Source organism: Opisthocomus hoazin, chromosome 7 (assembly GCF_030867145.1).
Source record: "Opisthocomus hoazin isolate bOpiHoa1 chromosome 7, bOpiHoa1.hap1, whole genome shotgun sequence".
Classification (NCBI taxonomy): domain Eukaryota; kingdom Metazoa; phylum Chordata; class Aves; order Opisthocomiformes; family Opisthocomidae; genus Opisthocomus; species Opisthocomus hoazin.
In genome coordinates, this window is record NC_134420.1 from 22,685,864 (window position 1) to 22,701,413 (window position 15,550).

General features: G+C 45.7%; 1 protein-coding gene across 1 annotated transcript in view; it reads left to right on the top strand.

The window, feature by feature from the left end:
* The first annotated feature begins 451 nt into the window (after positions 1-451).
* Positions 452-15,550, top strand: part of RRAS2 (RAS related 2) — a 47,115-nt gene continuing 32,016 nt past the window's right edge. The window contains exon 1 of the mRNA XM_075426178.1: positions 452-657. Coding sequence (XP_075282293.1) covers positions 553-657 — 105 coding nt within the window. The 5' untranslated portion in view covers positions 452-552. The remainder of the gene's footprint in view (positions 658-15,550) is intronic.

Here is a 15,550-nt window from a genome sequence, read left to right on the forward strand (position 1 = left end):
CCCGGTGAAGCCGGTGAGGAAACCGGTGATCAAGCCTTCAGCGCTCTGTTTGGAGGGGGAGCGCGGAGGAAGGGGAGACCCGGGGACCACCGCAACCCGCAGGGCAGAAGCGCAGAGGCGCGGTGCCCAGAGGCCGGACCCGGGCCTCCCGCCCGGCCCTGCTCCTCGCCGGGTCCCGACGCCGCGCCGGGCCGGGCCGGGCCGGGCCGGGCCGGGCCGCCCGCAGGAACGCAGAGCCGGGGGGGTGGCGGCAGGCCCCGCCCCCTCATGCATATAGTCGCTCTCATTAGCATGGCGATGAGGCGGGCTCCGCCCCCGGCGGCCATTTGTAGCCGCGGCGCCCTGGCTGCGGGGGTGGGCGGCGCTGGCGCGGCAGGGCCGGGCTCGGCGGGGCGCTGCGCTGCGCTGCCGGCGGCGCACTCGGCCGAGCGCAGGGGCGGCGGCGGGGCCTGCGGCTGCTCAGCCCGGCGGGCCGAGGAGGGCAGCGGGAGGGAGGGAGGCGGCGGACCCGGCGGCGCTGCCGCGCTCGGCTCCGCTCCGCTCGGCTCCCCCATGGCCGCGGGCTGCAGGGACGGCCCGGGGCAGGAGAAGTACCGGCTGGTGGTGGTGGGCGGCGGCGGCGTGGGCAAGTCGGCGCTCACCATCCAGTTCATCCAGGTGAGGGGCCGCGGCGCCGGTGGGGGAAGAGCCGCGGCGCCGGGGCCTGGGCGCCGCCCGCCGCGCTGCGCAGCGCAGCGCAGGGGGGCCGCGGCCGGCACGGAGGCGCCGCGGGCTGCCGGCGGCGGGGCTCGCCGGGCGGGGAAGCGGGAAGCCGGGGGCGCGGAGGCGGCAGCGTGACCTTGAGGGGCCCGGGGTGGCGGTTGGGGCGCGGCGCGGCGCCCCGGGAAGGTTCTGGAGGGCGGGAAGGGGCGGGCGGCGGCCCGGCCCGCCGGGGGCCTCGCCGCGCTGCTCCGGCTGCCGGCGCCGCCGGGGTGGGGTTGCGCGGCGCCGGGGCCGGGGGCGCCGGTGCTGCGGGCGGGGTCGGGCCCCGCGCTCGGCCGGGAACCGGCGGCCGCGGTGACACTCGGCGTCCGAAGTAGCTGCCCCGGGGCCGGGCCGGAGCCTCCGGGGCCGTGCCCGCCGGGGGCGAGGGAGCGCCGGCCGCCCCCCGGGGAGGGAGTGTGGGGGGCACGCTGCGCTGCCTGGGAGCGGCCATCGTCCGGCGCCCCTCTGAGCTCCCTCTGCTTCCACCTCGGGGTGACGGAACTTTTGTTTTTCCCCTATTTATTTCCAGTGAAAAGGTGGCGGAGGCGGTGGTGCCGAGTGCGGGTGTCGGCCTCCTGAGGAGGAGCCCCTTTTCCCGGTCCGCCGGTGCCTCAGCCGGGCCCCTCCGCTTGCGTTTCGCTTCCTGTCCCGCTGCTTTCGGCCGTTGCCGCGGGAGCGTGGTTGGTCTGCTCTGCCCGTTGGTGGTGGAAGGAGGCGGCGGCCGCTTGCGTTCTGCTTGCTGGCCCTGCTGACGGCAGACGAGCAGATCTGCAGGGAATGATGTTTTTGTTTGTTTTCTTAATTCCAGCGAGGAGAGGCCGTAATGTTTTACCTACTCTTAGCGCAGGCTGTTTGACAGCAAGGCAAAACTGTCTTTCAGTGCTTGGGGTAATGATATTCTCAAAAAGAGTTTTGTTAGAACAGATGATCTGATAGCAAATAGGCTATTTTTTTTTTACTTCAGATATACTTCACTAATGCGTGCATCCATGTGTTCATTAGCTGTGATATTCTGCTCAGAATTTAAACTCTGCAGCATAGACTGAGTAACTGCATAGAAAACAACACTTTCAAAATATAAGTGCTGGTTATGGAACGCTTAGAAGATCCAGTCTGGTACAGGACATTAAAATAACTGACACTTTAGGAGAATTGGTTCTTTGGAATGAACAAGGTGTTTTAGATGGAAAAGAAATCTGTCTTGCACAGGTGCCTTGCTTGCCGGGCATGCAGCTAGCTGGTCAGATACTGGCAAGGTACTCCTCACTGGTCCGTCTGAAAGTGACCGGGCCAGAGCAGTTGCAGTTCTCTTGGTGTGTGGATTGAATTCCTCGCTGGTTGTGTATGGAGATAATTAATTTCTGTGGTTGACTGAAGCCGGTTTAGAGTGCCGTTCACTCAAACATGGTACTGTTGCTTTAGATGGGATTGCCTGCGTCTTTCTGTAGGCATCTAAGCTGGTTTTGACAGTAATGTGTGCAGCTGGACATGGCTTATGTTCAGTTCTGAGACGCTGTTGTCTTGGAAAATGTTGCCAAAGGGATTTCTGGAGTCCTGGCCGTGTTAAAGGCGTTTGGATAATTTTAACTTCACAGAAAAAGCACCTTTAATTTCTTTTAAAGACAGAAGGAGAAGAAAAAAAAAAAGTTAAGCTCACACTTGATGCTTTGATTTATTTTAGTAGCAGTAGGTTCTGCCATGTACTGGATAATTTCAGTATTTGAGTGCTGGTAGAAATCTGTTCTCTAAAGAAAAAGCTTGAGCTACACCCCTATAGAAATACAAGTTTTGGCTCAAGTGCTGCGACTGACACTTGTCTTCGGCGAATATCTGCAAAAGAGGAACCTGTGTTCGCTTTGTCATGTATACGGATCTCTTCAAATTAATAGCAGAAAAAGAAATAGTTCACTTTGAACGAGTGGTGAGGGAACAGTGCTGTGGTGTTGACATGTTGAGGGTGAATTTTTCAAAACAGCTTATTGTCAGTTTGTATTAAGTTATCTACATCTTCTTGCCCTCTCAGCTGCTTTATCTGGAGATAAAATCTTGCCACCACAAAGTGATGTTTAGCAGAAAATTCAGCCTTCTGAGAAAAATAAGAGATAGCTGGGAAGTAAAGACCATCTGAACTGAACCTCAGGTGCCTTAGAGAAGAGTTTTGTATTGTTTCAATGCTTGCTGTGTAGTTACGGATGGTAGGAGGCTTGGTGTATTATTTATACACCACAGTATCTTCCTGAGCTCTGAAGGCTTATGATGTTATCAAGTGTGCATGATACCGTGCAACCACTTCTGTAGTTTCTGTTTGGCGAGTGTATGGCCAGATACGTTGTTTGCCTTTCAAGACTGCATAGAGACTGCTCCAAATTGTTCTAAAATTGATTACCTGCTTCCATTTTTTTAATTTCTTAGGATGCAATGAGAAACACATAGTTGTCTTCACCAAAACATCGATCAGTACTAGGTCTTGCCACATGACAGATCTTGATGTTGGTGAAGGATTTATTCTCTTTCGCTTCGTTATTGCTTCTATGAAATATGGCTGTCACCAGCTCTCTTTTGACGCTTAAGAAGGAAGGTTTCTTCCTACTGATACTAGCAAATATTTCCACACTTGGTCTTGCTTTCCTGTAATCCTGTATTTAATTTTTAGTAGATCAGTACTGAAGTACAGTTACTCTTGCTTCTACTTTGGTGCTGTTAATCGCTTTCCAGTAAACAAGACTATTGTGGTGATGGGATGTCATGGGAAAGCATGTGCAGTGATTTATGTTCTATCTTTGAAAGACTAGGGAGGATTTGTGTTTGAAAATGGAAAACTCTTCCTTCGCTTCAGGTGAAATAAATGAAGAGGAACTGAGGATGTAGGAAGAACCAGTTCATCTTCTTTCTTTTGCCAGCTTTCTGGGGTTTGTGCACAGTGATCCATCCTGTCAAGCCTTGTTTAGGTGTTGGTGGGGAAACAGCGTTTGTCCTTACAACAGTAGCAGTGGCTGAGGTTGGGCTTTTATTATGGTGACGATCAGCACGTAAAGCGCTCCTGTGTGCAAGAGTATCGGTTCCTGAAGGTGGTTGTTGTGCCTCAGTTTGAGCTGGAACAACAGTGTTTGTGTGAGGAGGCCGAGTGAGCAAACCCGTGTTGTACAATGAAAGCTCTTCGCGTACTGGGTTCAGCATCGTTGTGCTAATTAGTATGGTGCAGTAGGAATGGTACATGAGGCGTAGCTGGTCACTTGTGTATAATTGCTTGTGATCTTGGTTTCACTTTTCAGAAGTTTGTCTAACAACTTGGAGAAACTTTAGAGTACAAATTAGGAGATTGGTGGTTAGATGGCTGGTGTGTTCCTGAAAATTCCTCCTCGTGGGAGATAAACAGACCTTGGTATTGCTGTTGGTGGGCCAGGATTTCATCCTGGAAATACCAAATCATTTCCTTTAAATCAGGATGTGATAGATGAACTTACTGCTGTCGGGTCTGTGCACTGTGAAGGCAGGAAGTGAAGACGTTTCAATTGTAGAGGAGATTGGATGGGATCTGTCGCAGCGATAAACTTCAGGAAAGCAGCAGTGAGTGATAGTTGAGCATTACACCACAGGGTTCGGTAGAACTAAGTGATAGAACCAAGTATTCCTTCTCTTGTTTAAAACATACACAAATAATCCATCGTGCTCATATCTCAAGAGGCAGAGAACTTCTAAACTGCCTTGCAGCCCACTAACTGGCCTCTGAGCAGGCTGAGGTATTTGGGAGTATGAGCTGTGCAGAGCACACAGCTGTTGCCACAATAGCTCTTCTCCAGCTGTCATGCAGAGGTCTGTCACAAAATACCCCACATTCCCTTCTAACTCAGCCCTTTGTAATGTTCAGGTTTCCTTGCTCAAAGGCAATACAGCCTAGCAAATACCTCATCACTCTCTGCATTTTTTTTTTTATCCTGCAGTTGCCATTTACTACTATTTTTTTTTTTTTTTTTTTTTGCTAAACTGAACAATGTGTAGCTAGTTTTACAGTATAAGCAAGAAGGCAACTCGTGTTTTATTCTTTCAAGTCTGCTCCACAAAATAGTGGATCCTTTTGACCGGAATTGTTAAAATTACTTGTCATACTGTTTTTCCTCTTCATAAAACTATGGCTTTTGTTTTTTGGCAGTGACATGTATATTTTTGCATACTGAGTGAAGTGGTGACTTACAAGAACGTATTAGTTAATAAATGTCACTAGAACCTTGAGATGGTGTTGACTGGGTGTAATTCAGCGTGGCCGAGTTGAGCTTAGTTTGTCAATCAGCTTAATGTTAACTATGGTAATACATGAACATGTTTCAGACAGCTGAAACACTTAATGTAATATAAAATATATGTAGGGGTCCAGTGTTTGGGTGTGGGTTTTTTGTTTGCTTATTGATTTTCATGCTGTATTTATAAGCTTACTTCTTACTGCCAAACTTGTAACACAAAATATTTTTCCTGCTACTCTTAAACTGCCAGTAACAAGTTCTGATTGGAGTTGATCTTCTTGTTTTGCGAACTAGTGACTAAAATGAGTTGGATGTAGATCTGTTGACTCTTTAACGTTATTATCAGACACTTGTCTGAAAGCAAGCATACATGAGTTGCAGATGGGTGGTGAGCAGCTGTTTAGACTGTTTTTTTTTCTTTTTTCCTTTCCTTTTCCAAGCTTCTACTTTCACAAGACTGTTAGTTCTCATTAACTAGCAATAAAGCTAAAGGTGGGTTGTCTCAAAATATCTTTTGTCTCTGATATAGCTGTTGGGCCAGAAAATAGCATGTTCTGAGATTTGTGGTAAAGCTCTAAAATAGAGTAGTAAAGCAGATTGAAGAGCAACAACTGAAAATGCAGCTGGTATTTGAGCTGGCGTGCTGGAGGTTTGCCAGACCCCGATGTCTTAGTGTACCACTTCTGTGTGCTAGACTTGGGGGATGTGGAAATCCCTCTGCAGCTTCCTGATATTCTGACTAACTGTTGCTGACCATCAGAAAAAAAAAATGTTCTTCAAGTAAGCTCATAAAAGAACCAAAGGCATAAAATGCCGGGAATTCCGGGCCGCAGATTCATGCGGGGCCGCGCTGGGACTGGTATGCTTACATTTTGATAACGTGTGAGGCCTTCTTGCGGTGAGTAGTACAGCATAACGCAAGGTGACAAAATGCAGTTTAGGGGAGCGAGCAGCTGATTGTTGGCATCTACTGAGGTTAAAGGTGGGAAACAAAAATCCCAATCAAAACAAAGCACTTGTGATGCAGTCACCTGGAATAATAAGGGCTGATTGTTGCACTTTGTGTGAAACTTGAACTGCTCAGCTCCTTGCTTGCTAGAGCACTGCTACCACAACAGAAAAGATCTGTCTCGCTCAGGCTCCCTGCAGCCTGAGAAATGTAGTGCAAACCTTCAGGCTTAACTTGCGGGCGAGAAGGAAGCGTTGGTTTGCATGGTTGTGTTTCGGGGTAGCTAGTGATGAGTGCTGGAGATGGGCGGTGTGGTACAGCAGTGCTGTGCGTGCACGGTAGCTTGTTGGCAGGGCCGGGCCACGCAGGGGTTGGTACCAGGCACTTGCCTGGTAGCACTGGCTACCAAATCTGTCCCAAAGATCAGTGTCGACTGCGGGAGGGCCTTCGCTGGCCTGGGCTGTCGGGAGGGTGGGCAGCTCAGCACTAGCAATGGTATCGTGCACTGTAGCTTACCCAGCAGGGATGCCGTGTATTGACATATGTACAGGGTAGAACGGAGCTGGGTTCAAAAGCTGTCACAAATTTGGAGTAGTGCTTGAATTTTGAGATACTGATCACTCTGGCTTTGAGGAATTTACAGTCCGTTCCCAAAGTGAATTCCTCTGGGATGACTTAAACCACACTGCAGTCAGAGAGCACCTTTCCATGTGTTAACCCCTAGCAGCAGTTGCTTATATAGCAAGTAAATATTGATGTACCTTCTGGTTATCAGGTTGTCTTCTACTGCCACTTGCACAAGGAGTACTGGCACAGCTTCCCAGCTTACTGGTCGGCGTGCCCTTTACTCTCTTGGGGATGAATAGGCAGCCGCTGGCCCATAGCCCTGTTTCTCCTTCCCTTGCTAGTGGGAGAGGCTCCTGCTTCTGGTTTTGGCTGGAGCTATGAATTCCAGTATTCAGTAGTGATGGTGGAGAGTGGCTTTTAGAAGTAGAGCCCTTATACTGAGAGAATTTTGAAGGACTTGAATGACTCGTGTTTGTGTACCTTAGTGACCTGGCTGCATTTACTGAAAGCATTATCAGCATTGAAAGGTGGCTGAGCTCCTTTACATACCCAAAGATAAATACTAGCTTCATGAAGTGAAATCTAGCAGTCTTCTGGCTAGCTGGTAGGAAGCTAGGTTTGTTGCACACCTTCCTAAATGAGTCACTCTTCAGGTCTAGACTGGTATGACACGAGTGGGTAATTTCTGTGTTGGTTCTGACGATTCAGGTGGCTTAACTGTACTGATTTTGATAGTCTTGCCAGCAGTCATGGCCATAAGCACCATTAAAGGAAAGTGTAACATCCAGGCAAATGCAGTATGTGCTATAAATGTGTTCTAGTTCAAGAAGTATGTGAAACCAGCATTAAAACTAAAATCACACCTGTAATTGTTCCTCGTGTGTGTGTGTGGTTTTTTTTTTCCTTTTACTTTTCCCTGTTGCTTTCCATAGAACACGTCCAAAGGTTTCTGGATGTAACTTTGATCAGCCAAGACAAGTTTTTGCTGAAAGTAGTGGATCAAATGGGATCCAGGTTGAAAAGCTTAATTGTAATTAATACTGGTAGGCAACATTTGTCTGGCAAACGGTTTGCCTGACAGAGTTGCTGGAGTTTTGTTTTGAAACACTGACAGAAAGCAGCGGTAGCCTGTTACTATAATTTTAGAGAGTTGTGTTGGGTCCAGGGGAATTATTTCTATCTGAGCAGCGAGTGAGGCCCTATCTATTTGTTTTGAACTTTATCTTTCTCTTTACTGAGAGAGAGATGCCCTGTGATTTTGAACAGATTTTTTTCTCTGCTCTTTTTTTACCTTCTGTTCTTTGGTGTTTTTATGTTCTGTCTCACAGCTTAAGTGTGTTTGTAGCTTGGGTCTGGGATAGCCTGTAAGGCACTCTGTGGGAACAGGTAATATGAAAGAAAATATTTCTTTCCTCTCTTCATAGCTTAATTGCTTGAAGCAGATAGCAGACAAAAAGGGTGTTTACTTTATTGGTTTGCTTTGCCTTTTCTTACTTATTCTCCTCCAGTACACCATGTGTATACTTAAGCTTGTCACATCCTAGTGTGTAAACTGCTTGATACACAGCACTGCTTCTAGATGCAACTTCCATGAGACTAAAATTACTTTTTTTTATCAATTGCTTGCTTTTATTGGTTGCTTCCAGGAGGGCTGGCTGGAATGCAGTGCACGGGCTGTTCATGGTTAAGTTAAAGAAGGTCACGTATTCGTGTTTGAAGTGCTTGATCTTGCAACTGATCAAGCCTTGTGCGCAGCGATGCCTGTGATGCCCGTTGGTAAAGGGAGGTCAGGGTTTCTTATCTGCCACTGTAGAGGGAAGGGTCGGAGAACCTGTGCTGTAGCTGTCCTCAGGTGTACACAGAGCCTCGAACCTGAGCTGGGCTGGGGCTGCTGAGGAGGGTCGTAGTGCACTTCTGGTTACATGGGGCAGTGCCGTAGGCTCGACTTACAGATGGAGATCCTGTTAGCTGGTTAAGTTCTGTGGTGATTATTGTAACGTGCGGATGTGCTCATAAAGGACTGAAAAGCAGAAGGTGAGTTTCCAGAGGCTTGTGTGGAGCTCCCCGGAACAGCGATGGGAAGCGAGGCCTGTGTGTGCAGCCACGAGGGACATGCCGAAGCGGTGGCAGGTCAGAGCGGTGCGCTGGTTCAGCTGGAGAAACCGAAGGGCCTTGAAAGCGAGTGCAAGCTGATCATTTGTTACTTTTTAGAAGGGACAGGCAGTGGGGCCGCACAAGGCTAGGGAAATGTTTTTACTCTTCAAGCCTGAAGAACAGGGCTTTGCTGTAATTGGGGGTTTAATTTGATAAGCTAGGACTGCCAGTAAGGAAAAATGCTCAACAGGTCCCCGTGCTGCCACAGCAATTTACTGCTATGGGTATTTACTCCATCTAGTTCACTGAAACTCCACAAGCACTCAGTTAAAAATAACCAGGGAATGTTTTTACCCGGGATAGGTTACCCTGTCTGGTTCACTGTGCAGCTCCGCAAACAGCTTCATCTGGCAGTCGTGCTTGTTTAACCAGACCTGCACCAGCTTCTCAGCTGTGTCCAGAAAGTAAACTGGAGTTTCTGGTGAATCTAGATAGGAGTGAGTTCAGACAGTAGGAATGTATGCGGAAGGGCAGTATTAAAGATAGCATAAAGTGCCAGCTGCTAGGGCCAGCGTGCATTAATAATTAACCAGATGTTAGCACGGACACATAAAAATGCTACAGTTCAAGCAAAAAAGTTAGTGTAACACTAAGAACCAAAGTATTCTGTAAACATCTTCATGCAGAAGACTTATGAGAAGCGTTATTTCTCAGCAGATTAACCTTAGGTACACATTCATGACTATCATATGTGTCCCTTTGCTCAAGTCTGTTAAGCCAGAAAATAAACTTGCACTTCCCCAAAACTTACAAGGAGATTGTTTTTCCAGTTCTGTTCTGGGTATTCTGTAACAGTAGTGATGTTGTATGTTGTGTCACTTGTTATATTTACTAGGAAAAGGTGAAATTTTAAAAGCACTGCAGTTACCGTTTTGAGTTTTTCTGACAAGACTAACTTGCTCAGCTCATACCACAGAGCATCTTCAGCACTCCTCATTTAAGCAGATACCAATCTATAAACTTGCAAGCAAATATGAGTGTTTTGCTGCTTATGTATTAAGTAGACCATGAAATGGTAGGATGCCGGTAATAAATCTGTGTGAAAAATCTGGCATCTTTGAGTAGTAAAGTGATCTACTGAACTTCTTCTGTTATTACACTTAATTCTGTGTAAGGAAAGTAGATGGGTTTACAGTAATATGCACTGCTTGAGATAGGGGCCTTATGAATTGTTTTCCTAGTAGTATTTTTGTGTTTGTCTCTCCTTTTATGAAGGTGCTTTATAAGCATGTGTGAAAAGTAGTTGATGATGATATACTTGTGTATGTGCTACCAGCTCTACTGCTAAAGAAAAGAAATCCTTATAAATGCATACAATCTTTTTCTCTACTAGCTCACTCAAAGAAGTCTAACATGAAAAAATAAGTAATGGTGATGTATTTAAAAGGATTCTGGCTTTGCAGGACCCAGCAATACTAAGAATGCTAAGTGTATCCTAATTTTGTCCTGCAATTCAGTTGCTTAGGATTTTTTTTCCTAGTTGTCTTCAATGTCCTGCAGAAACATGCTATCCTTGCATCTTCCTTCCTCCCCCAGGCTCCAAACAAAGCTATCTGAATCTTGACCACCTGTCCCGATGGAGATTTCCAAGGTGCAAATAACATGTGCCATATCGTTTTGATTTCCCGTACTTTGACTTTCCTTTTAACTGATGTTCCTCCTCCCTGTGAACTGGGTTCTCACCTTGCTGGCAGTTCTCAACTTGAGATCCTGCTTGGAGTCCTAAAATGTCATGGGTGGAGACAAAATCCTCATGTGCTCAGCAGCGCTGCTGCAGTGAGTTTGGAAAGCTTTGTTGGTAGGCCGTATGCCATGATAAACGATGTCCAGACCCTCAAGTTTGAAAGTAAACCGGAGAGGCCCAAATCCTTCTTGGCACATCAGCAAGATTAAAGCAACTTTGTCAGTTAAGCCAAATATGTCTTGCCATACTGTTGGAGAGTATTAAAATGAGAAGTTTTAAACTGTGGAAATATATCTTATTTCTGTCTCTGTAGTGGTAGGCTGTGTATGGTGGTTTGTTTTTTCTTTTTTTTTTTTTTTCCTTAGAAATTTGTGTTCTGCCTGTGGCATCCAGTGGATGGACAGCTTTAAATATCCCGCCTTCTGCTTCGAATGCTGGCTCTTAACTGGTGGTCACCAACCAGCAGTGCTGCTGACTGCTTGGCTTTAGTTTGGTTGCTTGTGCTTCTGGCTCTTTCAAGTCCAGAAGTCTCTTCCCATAAGCTAATGGAAAAGGTATACTGAACTGTGGTACGATCGTATGTGTTGTTTAACTACTTCTCTAGCTTTTGGTGCAATATTGTTTTATGTTGTACAAGTGATACTACGAACTGCTGAAGTACAAAACCTTAAAGCTCTTATCTTGTTTGATTGCTGCAAGAACTAAACTTTTAAGTCGTATACCATACCTGGATTATGGGAGGATTGATCAGCTGCAGGCACTCCAGAATCATTAAGCAATTGTCAGAAGGGAATTGGGCTGCTCACCGTAACTTCTTGCGCATGATTTTAGCATTAAATGTTACATGACAACAGGTCCTCAGCAGTAAAGGTAACTGAGGATGCTTCTGCTCTCAGCAGTTGCATCGTTGGTAACTTGCTCTGTTATATCACGTCAGCCATCGGGGGTGATGCTGTAAGAAGGATCACAAAACCCCAGGTAAAATTCTCTGTAGCTAACATGGGCCAGCGCGGTTCTGCCGAGATGTGTGCACAGGCAGGACGCGTGGGGGAGGGATGGGGCAGGCAGCAGCTCTGCAGCGGGTTAACCACCGCCGAAGATGTGTGTGCAGCTGCATGAAGCCTTCTGCAACGTGGGGAACTTAACCTGTTCCAGCTCTGCTCAAGATGAGGAATGAGACTTAAGAGTGGTTGCTCTTGCCGTGTAGAGCAAACACAAGAAGAGCTGCAAAATTCCTCCTGTGTATAATACAATACTGATGAAGTGAGTCCTGTTATCTGATGAGAGGGTGTTCAGCCGACCTGTGTCAGACTTTGGACTGTGTCGGATCAGCTAATGGAGCAACAGGTTTGATGTCTTTCAGGTTCAGCTAGAAATGTCAGGCCAGCTCTGAGGCTTCAAGCTGTTGTGGTCTTCTGACTAGTCTAGCGACAGTAGGTGCCTGTGCACCTCGGAGACCATTAAGGCTGAAAGTTAGTTGGCTGCCTGTCAATGGGTTAGCTCGTTGATCCCCTCGGGTATTGGTTCTGAGAGCATTACTCTGTGCAAAGAGACATTTTTAAATTCAGTCTTTTACTTCTGACAGGGATGTTTAAAGCCACCAAAATTTCTGAATTCCTGCATTTGCGGCCTAAATCTACGAACTATAGAAAATGTTTTGTCTCCTTTGGAGTTTCTGCTTTGTTTCTGCCTTTCTGGGAAGGGGCACTGAAATATATTAATGCATACATCTCAACTTCTTTCAATTTAAAAAGGGCACTTAAAAGCTCAGCTTTTGAAGTACTTAAAGACGCTTTTTCCTGTTGCTGTCTAGAAGTCTTTGCACACATTAGAGTGGGTGGAGTGTGTATCGGGTAACTGAAGGATTTGGTAATTTTTTTCTGTGAAACTAATTTTTAGTCATGAATAATCTACAAAGGTTGAAGAAATTCACTAATATTTGTAAATTTGAAATTGCCCAGTATCTGTGTTGGTGGGACTGTATGGGGAAGGAGCCTCAGATCTGAAGCAGTTGACTTCTTGTCCCAGTGTTATCTGTCTTCTTCCATGTAGGTTACATTCCACACATTTTTAATAGTGGCTTCCCCTCTTCCGTAGCTGCTTTGGCTTGTTTTGTGGGAGGACTTGAATATTTTGACTGACATACCAGAAGCCCTCTCCCAAAAAAGGAAACCGATAATAGAATTGTTCACTTTAAGCAGAATTTGAAAATAGTCTGATCTGTGCTGACTGGATGTCTGTTCAATGGAATTGTGACCTGCGGTCTTAAAATCCTACTGAGTTAGGGATTTTGCTCAAGGTTTAAGACTTTTGAGTTTTTCTAGTCTGAGAGCTAAAATTGCACCTTGAAATTCTGTGTTCTGTGCATTTCTTCAATTCACAAATATTCTGAAGAAAATAAACGAAAGCCCTGCATCTCTTGATGTGATCTGAAAAAGGCGCTGGCTGCCTCCCTGCGTGAGGGAAGGTGGTGATCTGGAAGAATTTATTCAGGGTGATTGCAGGAGATGAGTAATTTAAGATGCAGCCACTTGCTTCAGACTAGATAATGGAGACTTGAGTTTTGTAACAGCTGAACAGACTATGTTAAAACTTAGTTGCTTGCAGTGCATGTACTTTGGCTAGCTGTTTTGTATGTGAATACTTCCATGCAACTGGAGTAGCCTGAGAAATTTAGAAGCATCTCGGCTTTTCCCCAGTGCTAGTAGTTATTACGAGGTGCTAATGTGATTGCCTAACACTATTCAGCTAGGTGTTTATCATCTTTCTGTAACTTCTTCCTTGAGTGGATTATGATACCTCTGGTCTCTCCAAAGTCTAGAAAATACATGAAATGTGGTTAGTGAAAGGGACTCCAGCTACTTGATTCTTCTGGGCAAAACCCAGTGCATGCCCGCGTTCTGTTACTGCTGACTGAACGCCTCCAAGCTGGAGCACTGACTTGTTATCAGCTTCCACGCGAGTGCTTTTCAGTGTGTGCTCTTGCAAACCACTGCTCGCCTAGCACTGGGCTGCCGTAGTGATTCATAGGAAGGTATCTTTAGGTTTGTTTTTTATGTCTGATGTTCAGGATCTACCAGTCACTTCCTAAACCTGAAGCACATAGGCTGTCAGTGCCAGAACGTATTTGTAGAGGACTTTATTGTAACTCTGCTTTCTTTCTAAAATAACCCCGAAACAAAACAAAAACAAATAAACCCAACACATTACTGTGATCTGGATTCTGTTCAACAAGTTTGTAATGCATACGGCCCATCTAATCAGCTTTGTGTTTTGGTCATTATGAAAGGTTGCTTTTAACTCATGCGCGGGAAATTAGCCTAGCAGACCGACAGTTTAAATTAAAATACTTTCTAATGCTGGAAGAAAGCTAAAAAGAGAAACTACTTGCCTTTAATTGGTAGCATCCACCCTGTCCTTGTAAATAACATTAGTTTTGCTGCATGTTAACAGCTGCCAGAGCTGCATGGTGGTAATGCTGTGTTCAGATGTTGCGTTCAGAGGTTACGTTCACGCTTGTCTACGTATGAGTTAACCAGCAAGAAGATAAGGTCTTCCCAAGGGTTTTTGCTTGTCCTACTGATGTACTGCCTGTCCAGAGAGTTCACCTGTGATTACTGGAAATCTGAATAACATTGAATAGTCCATTGTTCTAAGTATGGTGAAGTTGAAGAACCTGTTTCTAATCTGTAAAAATGAGATAGAAACTACTGTGCTTTCCTGTGGTTTCGGTGCAGGAGGCTTGCTGCCTGTGCATTCCATGCTCTGTTTTCTCTTCACTGAATGCCTTTACCACAAGATCGCTACTTGGTAGAATATGAGAGCGGAAATAGCAGTAGGTTTTTTTTAAGAGAAAAAAACAAACAAAAAACCCTTCTGATCAAACCCTGTGCATTCTAAAACCTGCTGAAAGTAAACAAATTGAAGGTCTTTGCACACCACTCAGACATGAAGATGGCATTCACTGTACTGCTGCCTCTTTATATCCTTAAACAAAAGTGTTTTCTGAAGTTCTTTGCTCAAGAAAGCAATCAAATGATGATGTTCTCTACTTAGTCATACTTCACTGTGTGTGCCTGTCAGCCCAAGGAAGAATATTGCATATTAGTTTGAATTTAGAAGTTACTATATAGATGTTTTTCCTGTTGAAAGTGAGTGCTTTTAGATGATGGAGTACGTTCTTTCCTTCAGGACAAGATGTTTTAAGCTGTCTTACCCACTAGGTGTACGATAAAGCCACTTTTTCAAGGGCTGCTAACCTTTTATAGTACTATAGGGCTGTAGCATGCAATGAATTTGGCTAGTTTGTTATCAATTCCTCACTTCTGTGCATGTTATAAATTGGGCTCAGGTAATTCATTTTTTAGCTGTGCAGTTTCTGTCAATGGGAACTTGCTTGGAGAGAGGAGAACTTGAATTTGTTTTGTTTCTAATGTTTTAGTTTTGGGGGTTTTACAATTGTTCTGCTTCATTCTGTAGAAACTCCTGGGCTGCCTTCTTTCCTCTGGCGCTTTGCGTGGATTAGATAATTCTTCTGTTGCTGCGCATTCTGCGCAGTAGCATCAGCCTCCACTAGGATTATGGCCTCCAGAAATGAGGTGGGGAATGGATGGATTGCTTTGGAGGGGTCCAAAAGGCAACTAAGAGCAGCAAGGTTACAGTTCAGGAGTAACGGCTTCCTGCCTGGAAAATGTTACGGGACCTGTCAAGTTGAAATACTGTAAACGAGCGTAGTGCAGCTGATCATGGCATTTGGAAGTATAAGTTTAATTTGTCATGTTAAGACGATAAACAAAAAGGATCTTCCTTGTAAGTCACTGCTAGCCTGTGTAGAAATCTAATACTTCCTGTGCTGTTTGTTGGATTCACACTAGTAGCCTCTTTTCTGAGCTTGCTATCTGACCTAAGAATATTGGTACAAGTAACTTTTTTTTTAAAGGCAAAGTATCTTAGTAATGAACAAATTAGCGAGTTGCTTTTGTGGCAGTGGCTGTTTGCAGAATGTCATGAAGAAGGTAACTTGCTTCGCTGAAGAGTTATTACAAGTTAGCAATCATAAAATCAGAGGGAGTAATCATAAAGTCGGAGCGAGATAGCAGCACGTAGTGGAACCGAGTTGTCTTAAGTGGAGAAGTACAACTAAGATGATCAAGTTATTTTTCATCAGCCTTTGTCCTTCCTCACCTTGCTCGTACTTGTACATGCTTTAGATAA